This window comes from Oncorhynchus kisutch, linkage group LG7 (assembly GCF_002021735.2).
Source record: "Oncorhynchus kisutch isolate 150728-3 linkage group LG7, Okis_V2, whole genome shotgun sequence".
Classification (NCBI taxonomy): domain Eukaryota; kingdom Metazoa; phylum Chordata; class Actinopteri; order Salmoniformes; family Salmonidae; genus Oncorhynchus; species Oncorhynchus kisutch.
In genome coordinates this window covers 11,079,758-11,094,599 of record NC_034180.2, presented here as the reverse complement: position 1 = coordinate 11,094,599, position 14,842 = coordinate 11,079,758, and the positions used below count along the sequence as shown (strand labels likewise).

Here is a 14,842-nt window from a genome sequence, read left to right as displayed (position 1 = left end):
AGCCTATGTCTCCCCACTTGCATTGGTTCAGGATCTGGTGGCAAGACCCCTCCACTAATCCCGTGTGGGGAATAACGATCAATACGTTCTGGTTCACTTCCTGAACCGAATGGTAACCGAGTTGCTGATTGATTGGATGGGCCCCACTGCTTCTGCCTCCTTCTCTCTCGGACTCTATTATCTACCCGAATAGATAAAGTGACCAAGCTGTCTAGGTCACTAGGCTCTGGATAAGATATCAGCTCGTCCTTGAGTTGCTCCGACAACCCGTGGTAAAAAGCCGCTTGTAGTGACTCCTCATTCCAACCACTCTCCACACACAATGTCCTGAACTCGATCATAAAGTCTGCCACACTGCGAGCTCCTTGGCGAAGAGTGAACAAACGTTTAGCTGCGTCCTTACCTCGGACTGGATGGTCAAAAAGCCTTCTCATCTCTCCCGTGAATTCCTGGTATGAAGCCATGCAGGTCTCCTGTCGTTCCCAAACGGCTGAAGCCCATTCCAGAGCTCTTCCACGCAGCAGTTCAATAACAAAGGCTATCCTAGCCTTGTCAGTGGCGTAAGAATGGGGCTGCAGATCAAACACTAACCCACACTGCATAAGAAACGAACGGCATCTTCCCAAATCCCCTTCATATTTATCAGGCGTCGGTACCTTGGGTTCACGGAAGGAAACCGCATCAGACACGGCAGGTGAGATGGGTGAAACAGGTGGTGAATGAATCGCCAGCAAACTGAGCTGATCCTGGATTTGTGTCAAGCTAGCAGATAACTTCTGGATTGCACCCGCTATCTCCTGTAGCGCCGTCTTGTGTTGTCCCAGTGTCTTCCCCTGCTGGGTAATGGCATGGCAAACGGAATCCAGGTCCGCTGGGTTCATCCTTGGCCGGATCGTTCTGTCACGTTTCTTCAAAATTGAACCCAGAAGCAGACCAGGACAAGGAGAGTAGGAAGAAGGTGAGTATTTATTTACAAGTGAATGTGAGTGGGTAGATACATCCAGGTGGCGTAGCGGGCAGCGGTGGTGAGTTGATGGGAGTAAATAGGTGGATCCAATGGGGAAGCGTAATCCGACGACGACCAGGCAGGAATGGGGTAAATGATCCGGGTGAGTAACTGAAGACAGAACAAACGGAGGTAAGTTGAAGGCAAGCAAGACGTACAAAACAACAAAACAAATTCTATCCAACTTGAGGCTGATACTATAGCACAACATACTGTTCATGGCTAACGATCCGGCAGGGAATGGTTGTCAGGTCCGGGCTTATGAAGAGGAGAGATGATGATCAGGACCAGGTGTGCAGATAGCTGATGGGATACAGGTGCGGGTAATCAGAACTCCCAACTGGCTACATTGCCCGGCAACCAGACAGGGTGCGTTCCAGGACGCCGGAAAAAACACTCCAGGACAGAACACTGGCAAAAACAGACTCAGGAAACGGGATTCGTGACAGTCCGTTGCCTCACAATCACGAAACACTAGACCTAAACCAACAGGATGTCTACGTACCTCACATCGTCATGCGAAACAAGTCAGCCTTGTTATGCTAATCCTACAGCTTAGTTAATTATGCTGATTTCCAGGTGGATTAGCGCAGTTGTAATGATACATGGTGGGGATAACCGTTTCCTGCTACTGTAAGGATGCACGTTGGGGGGGGGGGGGGGGGGGGGGGGGGGGGGGTTAGCCTAATGCATAGCGATGCTCTGCTGTGTCGATGCTGCTGCAGCACAGAGGTATGCAGACTGACACGCAAGCAATCAGGAGAAAAGCATGGATCACACTGTATGTTACAGCTCCCTAATTATTACCAACGATGGTTTTAGTATGAAGATATGTAGAAACGGCTTCCAGTAGGACTCCTCAATCGCGCTAGTAGGCGATGCCTTGGAGACGTTGGCTAGCTAAGCTCGTCTCACGCCGACCTGTGCATGCGCAGGCCGTCTAAATCAAAAGGCACTTCTTAGACACAAAGTCATTTTGAACACATTCACCATGTTGTAGTCATAACAAGTTCAGTTACTTATCGGCTCGAATCGAAGACGTGCTTTTAGATTTCAAGAAAATCAACAGCTGAAAAGGAAGAATTTTCCCACTTCCCCCATTACCTTCTCAAATTAACTTCTCGGAAGTCTCGCAATGTTGCGCCTCTGGGTTTGGAAACTCTGCGTTATTGCCGTGTATTATTCCTGTTCGTACAGTGTGTTGTTAAAGGAACAGGTGCTGCTGTGGAGAATGCTGTGTGAACGTGAATAGCGAAAGTGCTTCTGTGTTCAAGTGCCTTGAAATGGTCCCAGTTCCGTAAACGTTCCCGAACATCCGACGTCACCACAAGCTTGATACACCGCTTTCTGGCCCACCCAATGTGAATCCTTTAAGAACTGACTGGCATGTGTTCTTTATTGGCAACTTCGCTGCTTGCAACACTTATGGAACGGAACTATTGCGAGATTTACTCAGGAACACAGACAAAGGGAAGTGTGTCGAAAGCATCCCCCTTTGCTCTGCACCGTGTCTAATTGCACAGATCTGAATGGTAGTGGGGGGGAAGCCAATGGTGTGTGACTAACAACGCTCTGAGGTAGCTGAACAGGGAATGACACGCTTCACTGGATCACGGTGAGTTTCCCTGCACACCTGTATTATACACACTCACCTGTATTGTACACACACACACATGCACCTGTATTATATACACACACACACACCTGTATTATACACCCACGCACTTGTATTATACACACACACGTATTATACAAACGCACCTGTATTATACACACACACACACACACACACACACCTGTATTATACACCCACACACCTGTATTGAACACACACGCACCTGCATTATACACACACGCACCTGCATTATACACACACGCACCTGCATTATACACACACGCACCTGCATTATACACACACGCACCTGCATTATACACACACGCACCTGCATTATACACACACGCACCTGCATTATGCACACACGCACCTGTATTATGCACACACGCACCTGTATTATGCACACACGCACCTGTATTATGCACACACGCACCTGTATTATACACACACGCACCTGTATTATACACACACGCACCTGTATTATACACACACGCACCTGTATTATACACACACGCACCTGTATTATACACACACGCACCTGTATTATACACACACGCACCTGTATTATACACACACGCACCTGTATTATACACACATGCACCTGTATTATACACAAATGCACCTGTATTATACACAAATGCACCTGTATTATACACAAATGCACCTGTATTATACACACACACCTGAGCATATGTGCCACTGTGTACGTACAGTATCTACATTCAGTCATGGGTGGCTCCCTTCATGTGCACACATCAGTGGTAATCTGGACACACACACACACACCTCTCTACCCTCACCTCATTGTAGAGGTCACTGAACTCCTCGACCAGGTCCTTGGGGATCCTGGTACCGCTGTTGGTCTGGTAGTGGGCCACGCCGTTCTTGGTGTACAGGCTGATACGGCCCACGCTGTGCTCGCCATCCGTGGTGTGCTCCAGCAGCCCGTTGTCCTCCGCCAAGTGGTATACTGGGTTCCCGTTAGCGCCATGGATCCAGGTGGCGCCGAGCTCCAAAGTCGTTTGTCCTGGAATAGAGAGAGGAGAATAAGATGAAGAAGAATGTGGTCCTCTCTTTTGCAATGCTAGGATCGTGGGTTGGATTCCTGGGACCATACATCCAAAATGTAAGCTTTGGATAAACGCATCTGCTAAATGGCCTAAAAATATATAATAGACTTAGTCTCTGTCCCAATATGAAACAATGTTTTGGCATAGCAAGTAGTGGGGATTTTGGGACAGGCCTAGGTTCTGGTCAAAAGTAGTGCAATATATTGGGAATAATGTGCCATATCAGATGCACCTTTGGGGTTACACTTACAAACTTTGTTTACCTCCCCCCAAGAACTTGATTGTTTGTGTCAATTCATTTGGGAATAAGTTGAATGGAATGGAACATGAATTCAATTAAATAAACAGAGAAATGAGAACAGGAAGTTGTTTTAATGGAATGGAAGTGAAAAGGAAGTGCAATTAGAGGGAGTCAAGTCAGAGAATGTGACTGCAGCCTACAGGACATTTTGAGGATGCCACAACCACCTATTCGAGAGATACATGTGATTGAAACGACTTCGTAGAGAATGAGGAACAGGGATAAATATAGATATTTTTAAATATTGAATTAAAGCCATGTGTGGCAATGGGAGTAATCTTCTAACTTGTTCAGCTCAAAGGGGATTTCGCACAACTAACCACAGACAAATTCCCCAATCACATTTCACATTTTTGAATTGTGAAAGCTTAATTGGACTTTGCAAAGCACACATTCTGATCCAGTGTTATTTTGGGAAGGCTTTTAGCATTAGCACTGATAGCGTAGCCCCATAGAGAATAGATGGGGGGGGTGGGGGGGGGGGGGGGGGGGGGGACTGTTTGACAGCTAGACGCGAGTGCGGGGGAAACAACCTGATGATTACACACAGACATGTCGAATGTCTCAGTGAGTGAGGTTTGGAGCTTTCAGAATACAGAAAATGTCAACTATTTAAGAAACAAAAAAAAACACCCATTGAGTCATAACCCATGAAATTCCAAGGTTGGGTTGAGCATCATTTCCACCGCGTGTTGTTTCCTCACTCACTCTTTGTACTGTAAGGTTCACAGCATCATGTCTTACCGTGCTGAATGCTTTGAACTCTCCCTCCGACGCGGTCTGACGCCTCTAGGACTGTGACATCCGTGAAGCCGCTCTCCAGGAGGCTCTTGGTAGCTGCGAGGCCGGCCAAGCCCGCGCCGATCACTACTATTCGAGGCTGTCGACGAGTGCGGAGGTCTCTACTAAGGGGGTCATCAGTGCTGTCTGAAGATATTTCGCAACTTTGCATGCCGTCCACGCTCCTCTTCTAGGGGGTCTGAGGGGGAAGCAGAAACAGAGAAACCGTTAGTTAAAAACAAGGAGAGCCTTTGGGGGGGGGGGGGGTCTAGCGGTGTAAAGCGCTGACTGTGGAACCCATTCCGCTGCCAGCACGGGTTCGAATGGGACTCCTTGCCCTCTCATTCTTCCTCACTGTCCTGTCCAATAAACATGGACGGAATGTGACAGCACACAACAACAACAACAACAACAACAACAAAACAAAGCAAGTCAGTTTCCCCTCGGGCAAGATGAGGACAGAAAGTATCTTTTCACACAGGGTAAGATAGCATCCTTGGGTATCGGTGTGTACTCGATGGAGTGTTTTCAGTTCAAAGTAAAGGCCTCCGTACACAGTACTTGACCACAAACCCTCTTTCAGATCAAACACCCGTTATGACATCAATCCATTCCGGAAGCAGAATTCCATCACGCCTTCCCAAGTACACATACTTTGAGTGTGAAAGGGGAACGGGTTCATCACGTTATTACAACAGGTTTTGATATTTCGTGGCCTAGTGTGGTGTAAGCTGTCTAAGACACTGTGTCTGGAAAACATACCTACCCTAGACCTGGTTAAAAACACCTCACTGTTAGATGGCTAACAAGTAGCTGCGCTGTGTAGTTGGGGCTTATTATATTTAAGCAATAAGGCCCGAGGAGGTGTAGTAGATGGCCAATATACCATGGCTAAGGGCTGTTCTTATGCACGACGCAATGTGCCTGTATATTACCCATATACCACAAACCCCCGAGGTGCCTTATTGCTATTATAAACGGGTTACCAACGTAATTAGAGCAGTAAAAATACATGCTTCGCCATGCCCGTGGTATACGGTCTTGAACCACTCAGTGTATAATAACGTACAGACAACTGTGTCTGAGGCAACAAATGTAAAAAGGGAGCATATTTAAAGCGCATCTCGCTGATCCCATTATACTAATCTAATATTGTCTCGAAACAAAACGCAAAGCAACACCAAATGAACGAGGCCCATTCGGGTCCTTAATGGACTGTTTTGGGGCGACAGGGCATTGCAGGGTCGAAACGTTGAGGTGAAATGAAACATGTTTTTCCCCTCACAGACTTCCTTCCACCTCTCTCATTGAAGTGGTAGTGTGTGTGTGTGTGTGTATACGCAAGTGAGCTGAACTGTACCCCCAGCACCTTGCCAAATGGAAAATAGGCACATTTGACACAAAGCAGGCAGAGGAAGAAAGGAAACAGGGTAAGAAGAGAGAGAAAGAAAGAGGGGGGGGGGGGGAAATAGGAAAAGCAAGGAGAGTCAAAGAGAAAAAAGTATGTCTGTATGAGAAAGATGAAGAGGAGATGGAGGGACCAGGGAGGAAAATGTATTTATGATACAGACTAAACAGAGTAGTAAAGTGTTCCATCCCCCCCCCCCCTTCTTTCAATTGTTGCATCCCTGAGAGCACCCCCCCCCCCCCCAGAGGTGAGACCATATGCTACCTTCAGTTCCTACATGTGATGCACTGCACTCCACTCCCCCCCAAAAAACCCTCCTTGCTCGGTCACCATGGCAATGCTACTGCACATGGAAATGCTGCGGCACCATACTGAGAAATGTCTCGCAATACACACAAGAAAAAGGCCGTTTCTCTGGGAATCGGGGTCAAATGGTCAAACCGGTTCAGTGAATCCGTTACCTCTTCTATTTAGAACTGTAGCTCCGTCTGAAGCATGCTGCTCAGCTGAGTTTCCCGAAGGTTTGCCGTTTCCTGTTTCAAATGACACCATATTGGTACACAAAGTGCAAGAGGACAGAGCCAAAACGACAAACAAATTTGAGTACACTTACTATCACCCAGACCAAAATGTGGATTATAAACTGGGCGGTTTCAGCCTTGAATGCTGATTGGCTGAAAGCTGTGGTATATCAGACCATATTCAATGGGTATGACAACTTTTTTTTTTATTGCTTTAATTAGGTTGGTAACCAGTTTATCATAGCAATAAGGCACCTCGGGTGTTGCCAATATACCACGGCTAAGGGCTGTAACTAGGCACTCCGTGTTGCCATAGTATAATGACCATATACCACACCCATCCGGGCCTTATTGCTTAATCATATCACATGCAGTGTAGACTCTGGGAACTAACTGTCTCTTTACACAATGTGTCATGGGCGATGTGCCATGGGCAAGACGTCTCTTCGAAACCGGTTTCAAACTAGCTGTGTGTAATAAGGCTCGAATAGGGTACACAGTGGGTGTGTTTACACAGGCATTTTTTCACTAATTTGTCTTTTGACTAATCAGATCAGCTCTGAAAAAGATCTGATGTGATTGGTCAAAAGACCAATTAGTGGAAAAATATCAGAATTGGGCTGCCTGTGTAAACGCAGCCTAAATATCTCAGGAAAGTTAGACACCAACATTACAGGCGCCAACTGCAGTGTGGATCATATTCAAAATGCTGTACAGACTATGGGAACTAATATAGTTCAGTGTGTCGCAGAAAGGTTAGATACATTTCAAGCACAAGCAGCAGTGATTGCAACACTAGAAGTTCAAAACCTTCTTCCCAGCTGTGTTCACCTTTAACCTCACAGCTGTCTGCATCCCAAGACTGAGAGTGTTAACTTAGTAGTGGGAAATGATCATCGTAGCAGGCTGAGAAGGAAGAAAAACATGTCTGGACAAGTGCTAGCTGGCTAGACCATTCAAAGAGTCTGTGCATCCCAAATGGCACCATATTACCTACATATTCCCTACGTAGTGCACTAGGGTTCCATTTGGGATGTGTCCTCTTTCTGCATCTGTTTCGTAGCACTTTACAAAAGGTCAAAAGTAGTGTAATATATAGGGAATAGGGTGTCATTTGGGATGTTTTCACTGTCTGCATCGATTTCTTCACATTGTATATGTTTACATACCCTACATTACTCATCTCATATGTATATACTGTACTCGATACCATCTACCGCATCTTGCCTATGCCGTTCTGTACCATCACTCATTCATAGATCTTTATGTACATATTCTTCATCCCTTTACACTTGTGTGTATAAGGTAGCTGTTGTGAAATTGTTAGGTTAGATTACTCGTTGGTTATTACTGCATTGTCGGAACTAGAAGCACAAGCATTTCGCTCCACTCGCATTAACATCTGCTAACCATGTGTATGTGACAAATAAAATGAGATTTGATTCATTTGACTGTCATGCCTTACCTGGAATATTCACACGATCCTGAAAAGTGCTGATCATAACTCGATCAACAAAGTTGTGGTATTTGTCACAGATGACAAACATTTAATACAAAAAAAGCAGAATGCCGTGAAACTACTTATTATGTCAGAATGGATTCTCATTTGGCATAGCAATGGCGGTTTCTACGTATATAGGCCATGTTTAGGAACAGAGGATTAGTCTTGTAGCCTTGAGGCATGGAATGAATAGCCCCAACCGAGCAGCAGGGGGGAGGACCTTATCAGCAAGAATTGAGTGGCTACACACACACATACTGTAACATCCCTCTGTTTGAGCAGGCTAAACTAGCTAGCTGTATTAGCTAGCTAAGTAAATGAATCCCTCCTTCCTTCATTTTGGAATAAATGCATTTGTTCAAAACTGTGCTACTATTGTCGCTCTCTCTTTGAGTCAACAACTCACCAAATTGTATGCACTGTAGTACTAGCTGGCTGTAGCTTATGCTTTCAGTACTAGATTTGTTCTCTGATCCTTTGATTGGGTGGATAACATATCAGTTCATGCTGCAAGAGCTCTGATAGGTTGGAGGATGTCTTCCGGAAGTTGTCATAATTACCGTGTAAGTCTATTGGAGGGTGTGAGAACCATGAGCCTCCTAGGTATTTGTATTGAAGTCAATGTGCCCAGAGGAGGCCCGAAGCTAGCTGTCCTCCGGCTACAACATGGTGCTACCCTACAGAGTGCTGTTGAGGCTACTGTAGACCTTCATTGCAAAACACTGTTTCAATAAATTATTTGGTGACGTGTATATATTGAGTTCAGTTTTATCTAAAAAAGTATACCTTTTTAAATGTTTCACTGTTTTTATGAAATTATCTGAGGACGGTCCTCTCCTTCCTCCTCTGAGGAGCCTCCACTGGTAAACACACAAACAGAAATAATACTCCCGATAATGACGATCCTAATTATGACAACATTCATCCATTTCTTTGGGCTAATAGGCATCCCCGGGTCACCTCACAACTGAAACGATGGTGGAGTTAAGAGTCAGCTGACTAAGTGCCTGCGGGCTGAGGAAACAATGAGAAGTATTTTTACTGCTCATGATTGTCTTTTTCAATCCTTCCTTCTGTCACATATTAATCTATATGAAATGTTGACACACACACACGTGCTTTTCTCATTTGTAGTGCAGCTTGTTTCATGGACCAAATACAAAAGTATGTTGTTTTAATGTAATTGAAATGAGAGGTAACGGGGGATGAAATGGACCTCTTGCTAAGTTCAGGCAGACACATGTAAGATAAGACACGAGCACACCGCGGGCCTCCGTGAGGATACAGCGGGGTGTGATGTCTCAGTGACCTTATTGTAGGTCACTGAGACATTTCCTGTTGACCCGGGAGGAGGACCCACAGTGGAGCTCACCCAAGGCCGATAAGGTAAAGGCGTCCGCACGCTTCCCAGCCAAAACAGTCCAGAAGAGTTTGTGCATATACTATGATGACATTGTGACGGTTTTTTTTCATTCGTTTTTGACATCGGTGAAGGTTTTTTTTCACTTCCAGCCGAAGTTTGGAGCTGAAGTCTACGCCCCGTTCGTCGGTGATTGGTCAACAGTAGGGATTCTTCAATAAAGTCTTTGTTGTCATTCAACGAGAGACGAGTCATTTTCATGCACATCTTTTCATTGATAACTACGGCATCAAACGTCTTAGCTAGATTAAAAATTGGGCCACTAAGATCTCCTCTTGGTACTAGGGGGCAGTATTTTCATTTTTTTAGAAAAAAAAAAACATTTTACACGGGATATTTTGTCAGGAAAAGATGCTAGAATATGCATATAATTGACAGCTTTGGATAGAAAACACTGTAACGTTTCCAAAACTGTAAAGATATTGTCTGTGAGTATAACAGAACTGATGTTGCAGGCGAAAGCCTGAGAAAAATCCAATCCGGAAGTGCCCCAGGTTTTGAAAGCGCTGCGTTCCAATGACTCCCTATTCAGCTGTGAATGTACCAACAGTAGCGATGATTACGCTCCCGCATGCGGGTTTGGGAGTCACAAAAGGTTAATTCGGACTATTCTGAGGAAGTCTACACTGGCTAAGACGTCTCAAAATTAACAAACATTACTATTTCCGCTTTTTTTTCTCATTTTATTTTTAGGGCCAAAACCAAAATGTGGAGATATTTTTTTGTTATTAGTGCTAAGGCTGAGTTAGGGCTGCCTCTCATCAAGTGAGAGGGAATACGAGATGAAAAATATGAAGCAAACACGTTTCCCCATGTGTTCCTTCCCCCGTCCCCACAACACAAGGTGACATGCCTAAACAGGCAAAGTACCCCTACTCATCCTTAAGACTACAGTCACTCTACAGAGGCATGTAAGCCTAGCGGTTAGAGGTCTCTGGTTCAAAACCCCTGAGGCGGAAAGGTGGAAATATCTGCAGTTCTGCCCCAGTTAACCACCAACAACTGCCCCCCCCCCCCCCCCCCCCCCACACACACACATTTCAGTTGAATGCAGGTATCCCCCTTTCCCAGAGGCTAGAAGGGCCTGTGACTATGTATTAAATGAGACACAGAGGGTCCCAAATAGCGCACAACTTGGGGCCCCGGTCAGAAGTAGTGCACTGTATTGGGAATAGGGTGCCATTTGGGACAAACTGTTAGCGGGCCCTGGATTCCTTCAGTGATTCTGAAGAAAGATTACAAAAATCGGAAAGGAAGTAACAGAAAAGCCTGCTCGTGACATATGCCTCTCCAAAGCTTTATTCCTGCATCCACATTTACTTGGGAAGCAATTGGTGATGCGTATGCAAGCACTACCATAAATCACTGTGTAAAAATGGCATAACACGCAAACTCAGCCTTACTTTCGGAATCACAGGAGAGCAAAAATATATTGAACGTCCCAGAACATTGTATTTACAGTGTTGCTATACAGTGACGCTGCCAACTGTAGTCCTATTACAGTAATACTATGATACTACTATACTTTATTAAAAAACAGCTGTAAGATTGTTTAAGATCACAGAATGGGGTTGCGATTTCACAGGTCACATACACGCATGTACACACCCACACACACACCTCTCTCTCCCTCTCTCTCTCTCCTTGGACCTAGACATAGAGCCGCTGTGATTCTATTATCCCTGGCCGGTGAATGCACTCGCCACATGTCACCACTCCTCTCTCACCCGTCATGCCGCAGCATGCAGATTAATGGGGGGCTGGACCCGGGGTGGGGAACTCTACAGGTTGTGACCTAGAAACGAGCAACCTAGCCTACATTTGACTGACGTGGCTCGAGTTTGCTCTTTCCAGGGGCGGGCCAGGGCATAAAAGGGACTGTAAGGTTAAAAAATATATATCTGCCTGTCATTTGTTGAGTTGTAAGGTCACCACAACACCCTTTTCCTTCCCAAATACCAGCCTTCCTAAAAACAAAACACACACACACACACCATTCCTCCATCCATCTCCTCCTCATCTGCACTTCAGTCCACTCCACAGGTGCTTTCATGCCATACCCGACAACCCTGGAACATCTCTGGTCTGGATCAAACCCCTAGTGTGCCCTACGGTGCTTGCCAGTGTGACAACATGACATCTCACTTCCTCAAAACCTCAGATATCAAAAAGGACAAGAGCCCTCTAGCCTTAGGGGCCCAGGCCCCGTGCCAGACAGGCCCCAGACATTCCACACCTCTCACCCAGCTCCGGTGTTCCAGAGCTGGGATGTTAGGGCTAGGGGACGGCCTCTGGCTGGCAATGCTAGAACTGATGCTTGGGTGTCATCCATTCTGGAGCCGTATAAACAGGAGTGTGGTGCTCCTAGGACTAGAGTGGCAATGCCAAAGGTAAGCAGCAGTTACAGGTTGGAATGCGCTCCTTCACGGCAGTATTCATTAGTGTACACCGTACCAAAACGCTTTGTAACCGAAAACTCAAATGAGTGTTTCGTATTGGACAAATTCAGAGTATTCCCTCTCCATTTCAGTCTGTTTTCTTACATTTGGTGCCGAGTGAAGACCCAGGTTGCAATAAACTCATTCACAAGCAAAAAGGGCAGGGACAGGAAGGGAGATTATCAAGTCAGGTGGTGCACAATGGACAGTAGTGCCTTTTGAAAAGGCTGAAAAGTGAACGGTGAATGTGTGGATATGTGGATACCACCTGACAGCATGGAGTTCAGACAGATCATATTATTTACCTCACGTAATGATAATACTTCACTTGATTTCTAGAACAAGGCTATCACACCTTCAGGCAATGTGCATATGCTGGTAATTATTCATGCATAAACTAGTGGAATTTCACAAGAACCGATGTAGTTATTTTTTTTCCATATATTTTCTTATTCATTGGGTTACAGATAAGGGGCTGGGATTTAATCAAGTTACAATAGCATTGTAAAACAAGTCAATTGAATGAAATGATATTGCATCCCATTAACATTCTAGTCAATTCATAAATAAATGAAGAGGGATAAATAATACAGGCAAGATAGAGACGGAAAGAGAGAGAAAATGTCACTGAAATAATCTCAAGTTTATTTTGCTGACCACAGAGAAAGTAGCCTTGAGTTCCAGACAGGCTATGCACGGCTATGTGTATCTCATCCTCTGCCACGTAATAGTCAATGTGGCAACACAGACCACAGTTGGAAACAAAGAAGAACGACTAGTTCTTTTCCTGTGAGATATCCTGATTCCCTGTAACCATTCAACCGGGGAGACATATCGAGTCAAAACGGAATAGAAAATACAATAGAATACACATTTTTACACAGAATGAAACTTAGGCTATGGCCATAATGCTTTGAAGATTTAACCGCATAATTTCACAAAGCGATGTGAATAATGAAATTGCGATCATTCGCGTTAGATTTTATTGGTCTAATACAGCGGCACATAATTCAACATTTGGCATTAATAGACTTTGCCTACAACAAGTACACACCATAGCCTACTGACAGCTGCAGCTCAGCTGTTTACTTCGTTGCTGTCCACAATGTTGATGAATATTATAACCTGCGACAAATGGCGTTTCACATGTTTTACCTTCTACGAAACAAGCTTGATTTCAGGAGGCGCTCATTACCTGACTCCGTTAGTCTTCAGTTTTAAACGTGAGAATTCTCCTCTTTTCCTTTGTGTTTTCCTCGTACCCGGCTCCGCTTGGTATTTATATGTGCTAGAAACCAGAAGCAGCCAGTTCCCTGTTGCCGCTGCCTCCCTGCTTAAAGGAGCAGTGCAAAAACGTGATTTCATTTATTATTATTATTTATGTATTTACATTTTATGGTATTTCCGCGCAATGAGATCGCAATAACATTCTGAAATTTGGGAAATTATGATAAGGCACTGTTAGTTTAAGAGCTTTTGGAGAGGAAAAAAAAACGCCTAAAATTTCAACCTGTTCAGGTGGGATGGAGTTTTGGTTCTTGTTATTTTAGGATCCTTAGGACTTCCCTTCCACGACTGAAGCTGATATTTACAATGGTTACGGTAAGGGTTAAGGTTAGGGTTGGGTAAGGGTTATGGTTAAGGTTATGGTTATGGTTAAGGTATTGGTTAAGGTATGGGTTAAGGTTAAGGTTAGGGTACCTACGGATGTCCCAAGAATCTCGGGTAGCACTGATCATGGAGTTTTTGGCCTAGACGATGACATCACAACCTGAATATTCTGACCAATCACATCTTTTATTTGTGTAATATGTATCCTCTTACTTTGAAGTGGTATGTGGCTATGCTCTAGACTAGTCCAGACAATCCTATCCGCCAATCAGGGCTGTGTATGTAAATATATTTGCAACTGCATCAACACACCCACACGATCAGACTAAGCATTTCAATGGCAATTGAAATATATTTGGAGTTATTTTCATTAAAATAAACACACACCGTGATTTATTAGACATACAAGTGATGATTAAAAAAATAAAATAAAAAAGACTGCATTGGGTCTTAATTAATATGAGCAACCCTGACCTGCCCAACAAACAGTGCCTGAGGTGAGTGCCCACAATGGCTAACTGAGAAAGGATCATTCGAGACACCACAAATTGTAATTGTATATTGGCCAACAGCTGAGCTATTCACGTGCCAGACTCTAGGGAAAAGTGTTCAAGAGAAAAGGAGAAAAAAGACAGGAAAAAAAGGTCATTTTATAGAAGGCCTACAGTAAATTAACTTTGCAGGTGCTGGTTTACGATGTGAAAATGCTCAACTAAACTACAACCAGGGCTAGAGTTCTAAAATTCTAAACTTCCCTAAAATTCACAGTTAAAAAAAAAAAACCTGTTTGGAAGGACCCTGGAATAAGGAAGGAATTAGATTAAATAAAAAACAAATCAAATTTTACTCATCGCATACAGATGTTTGCAGATGTTTGCAGAAGACACCTCCTCTTTTCATGACATAGACTGACCAGGTGAATCCAGGTGAAAGCTATGATCCTTTATCGATGTCACTTGTTAAATCCACTTCAAATCAGTGTAGATGAAGGGGAGGAGACAGGTTAAAGAATGATTTTTAAGCCTTGGGGGGTGCAACTCAATATTAGGAAGGTGTTCCTAATGTTTGGTATACTCAGTATATATATATATACCGGCCAGTTTATTAGGCACACCCACCGGGTCAGACCCCCCTTTGTCTCCAGAAAAGCCTGAATTATTTGGGGCATGGA

At 44.5% G+C, this 14,842-nt stretch overlaps 1 protein-coding gene across 1 annotated transcript in view; it reads right to left on the bottom strand.

The window, feature by feature from the left end:
- The window catches only part of LOC109894786 (spermine oxidase-like), a 34,791-nt gene extending 21,400 nt beyond the window's left edge, over positions 1–13,391 (bottom strand). The window contains exons 1-3 of the mRNA XM_031828491.1: positions 13,256–13,391; positions 4,737–4,971; positions 3,422–3,648 (exon numbers count right to left, since the gene is read on the bottom strand). Of these exons, the coding sequence (XP_031684351.1) occupies positions 3,422–3,648; positions 4,737–4,944 (435 nt within the window). The 5' untranslated portion in view covers positions 4,945–4,971; positions 13,256–13,391. The remainder of the gene's footprint in view (positions 1–3,421; positions 3,649–4,736; positions 4,972–13,255) is intronic.
- Positions 13,392–14,842: the final 1,451 nt, after the last annotated feature.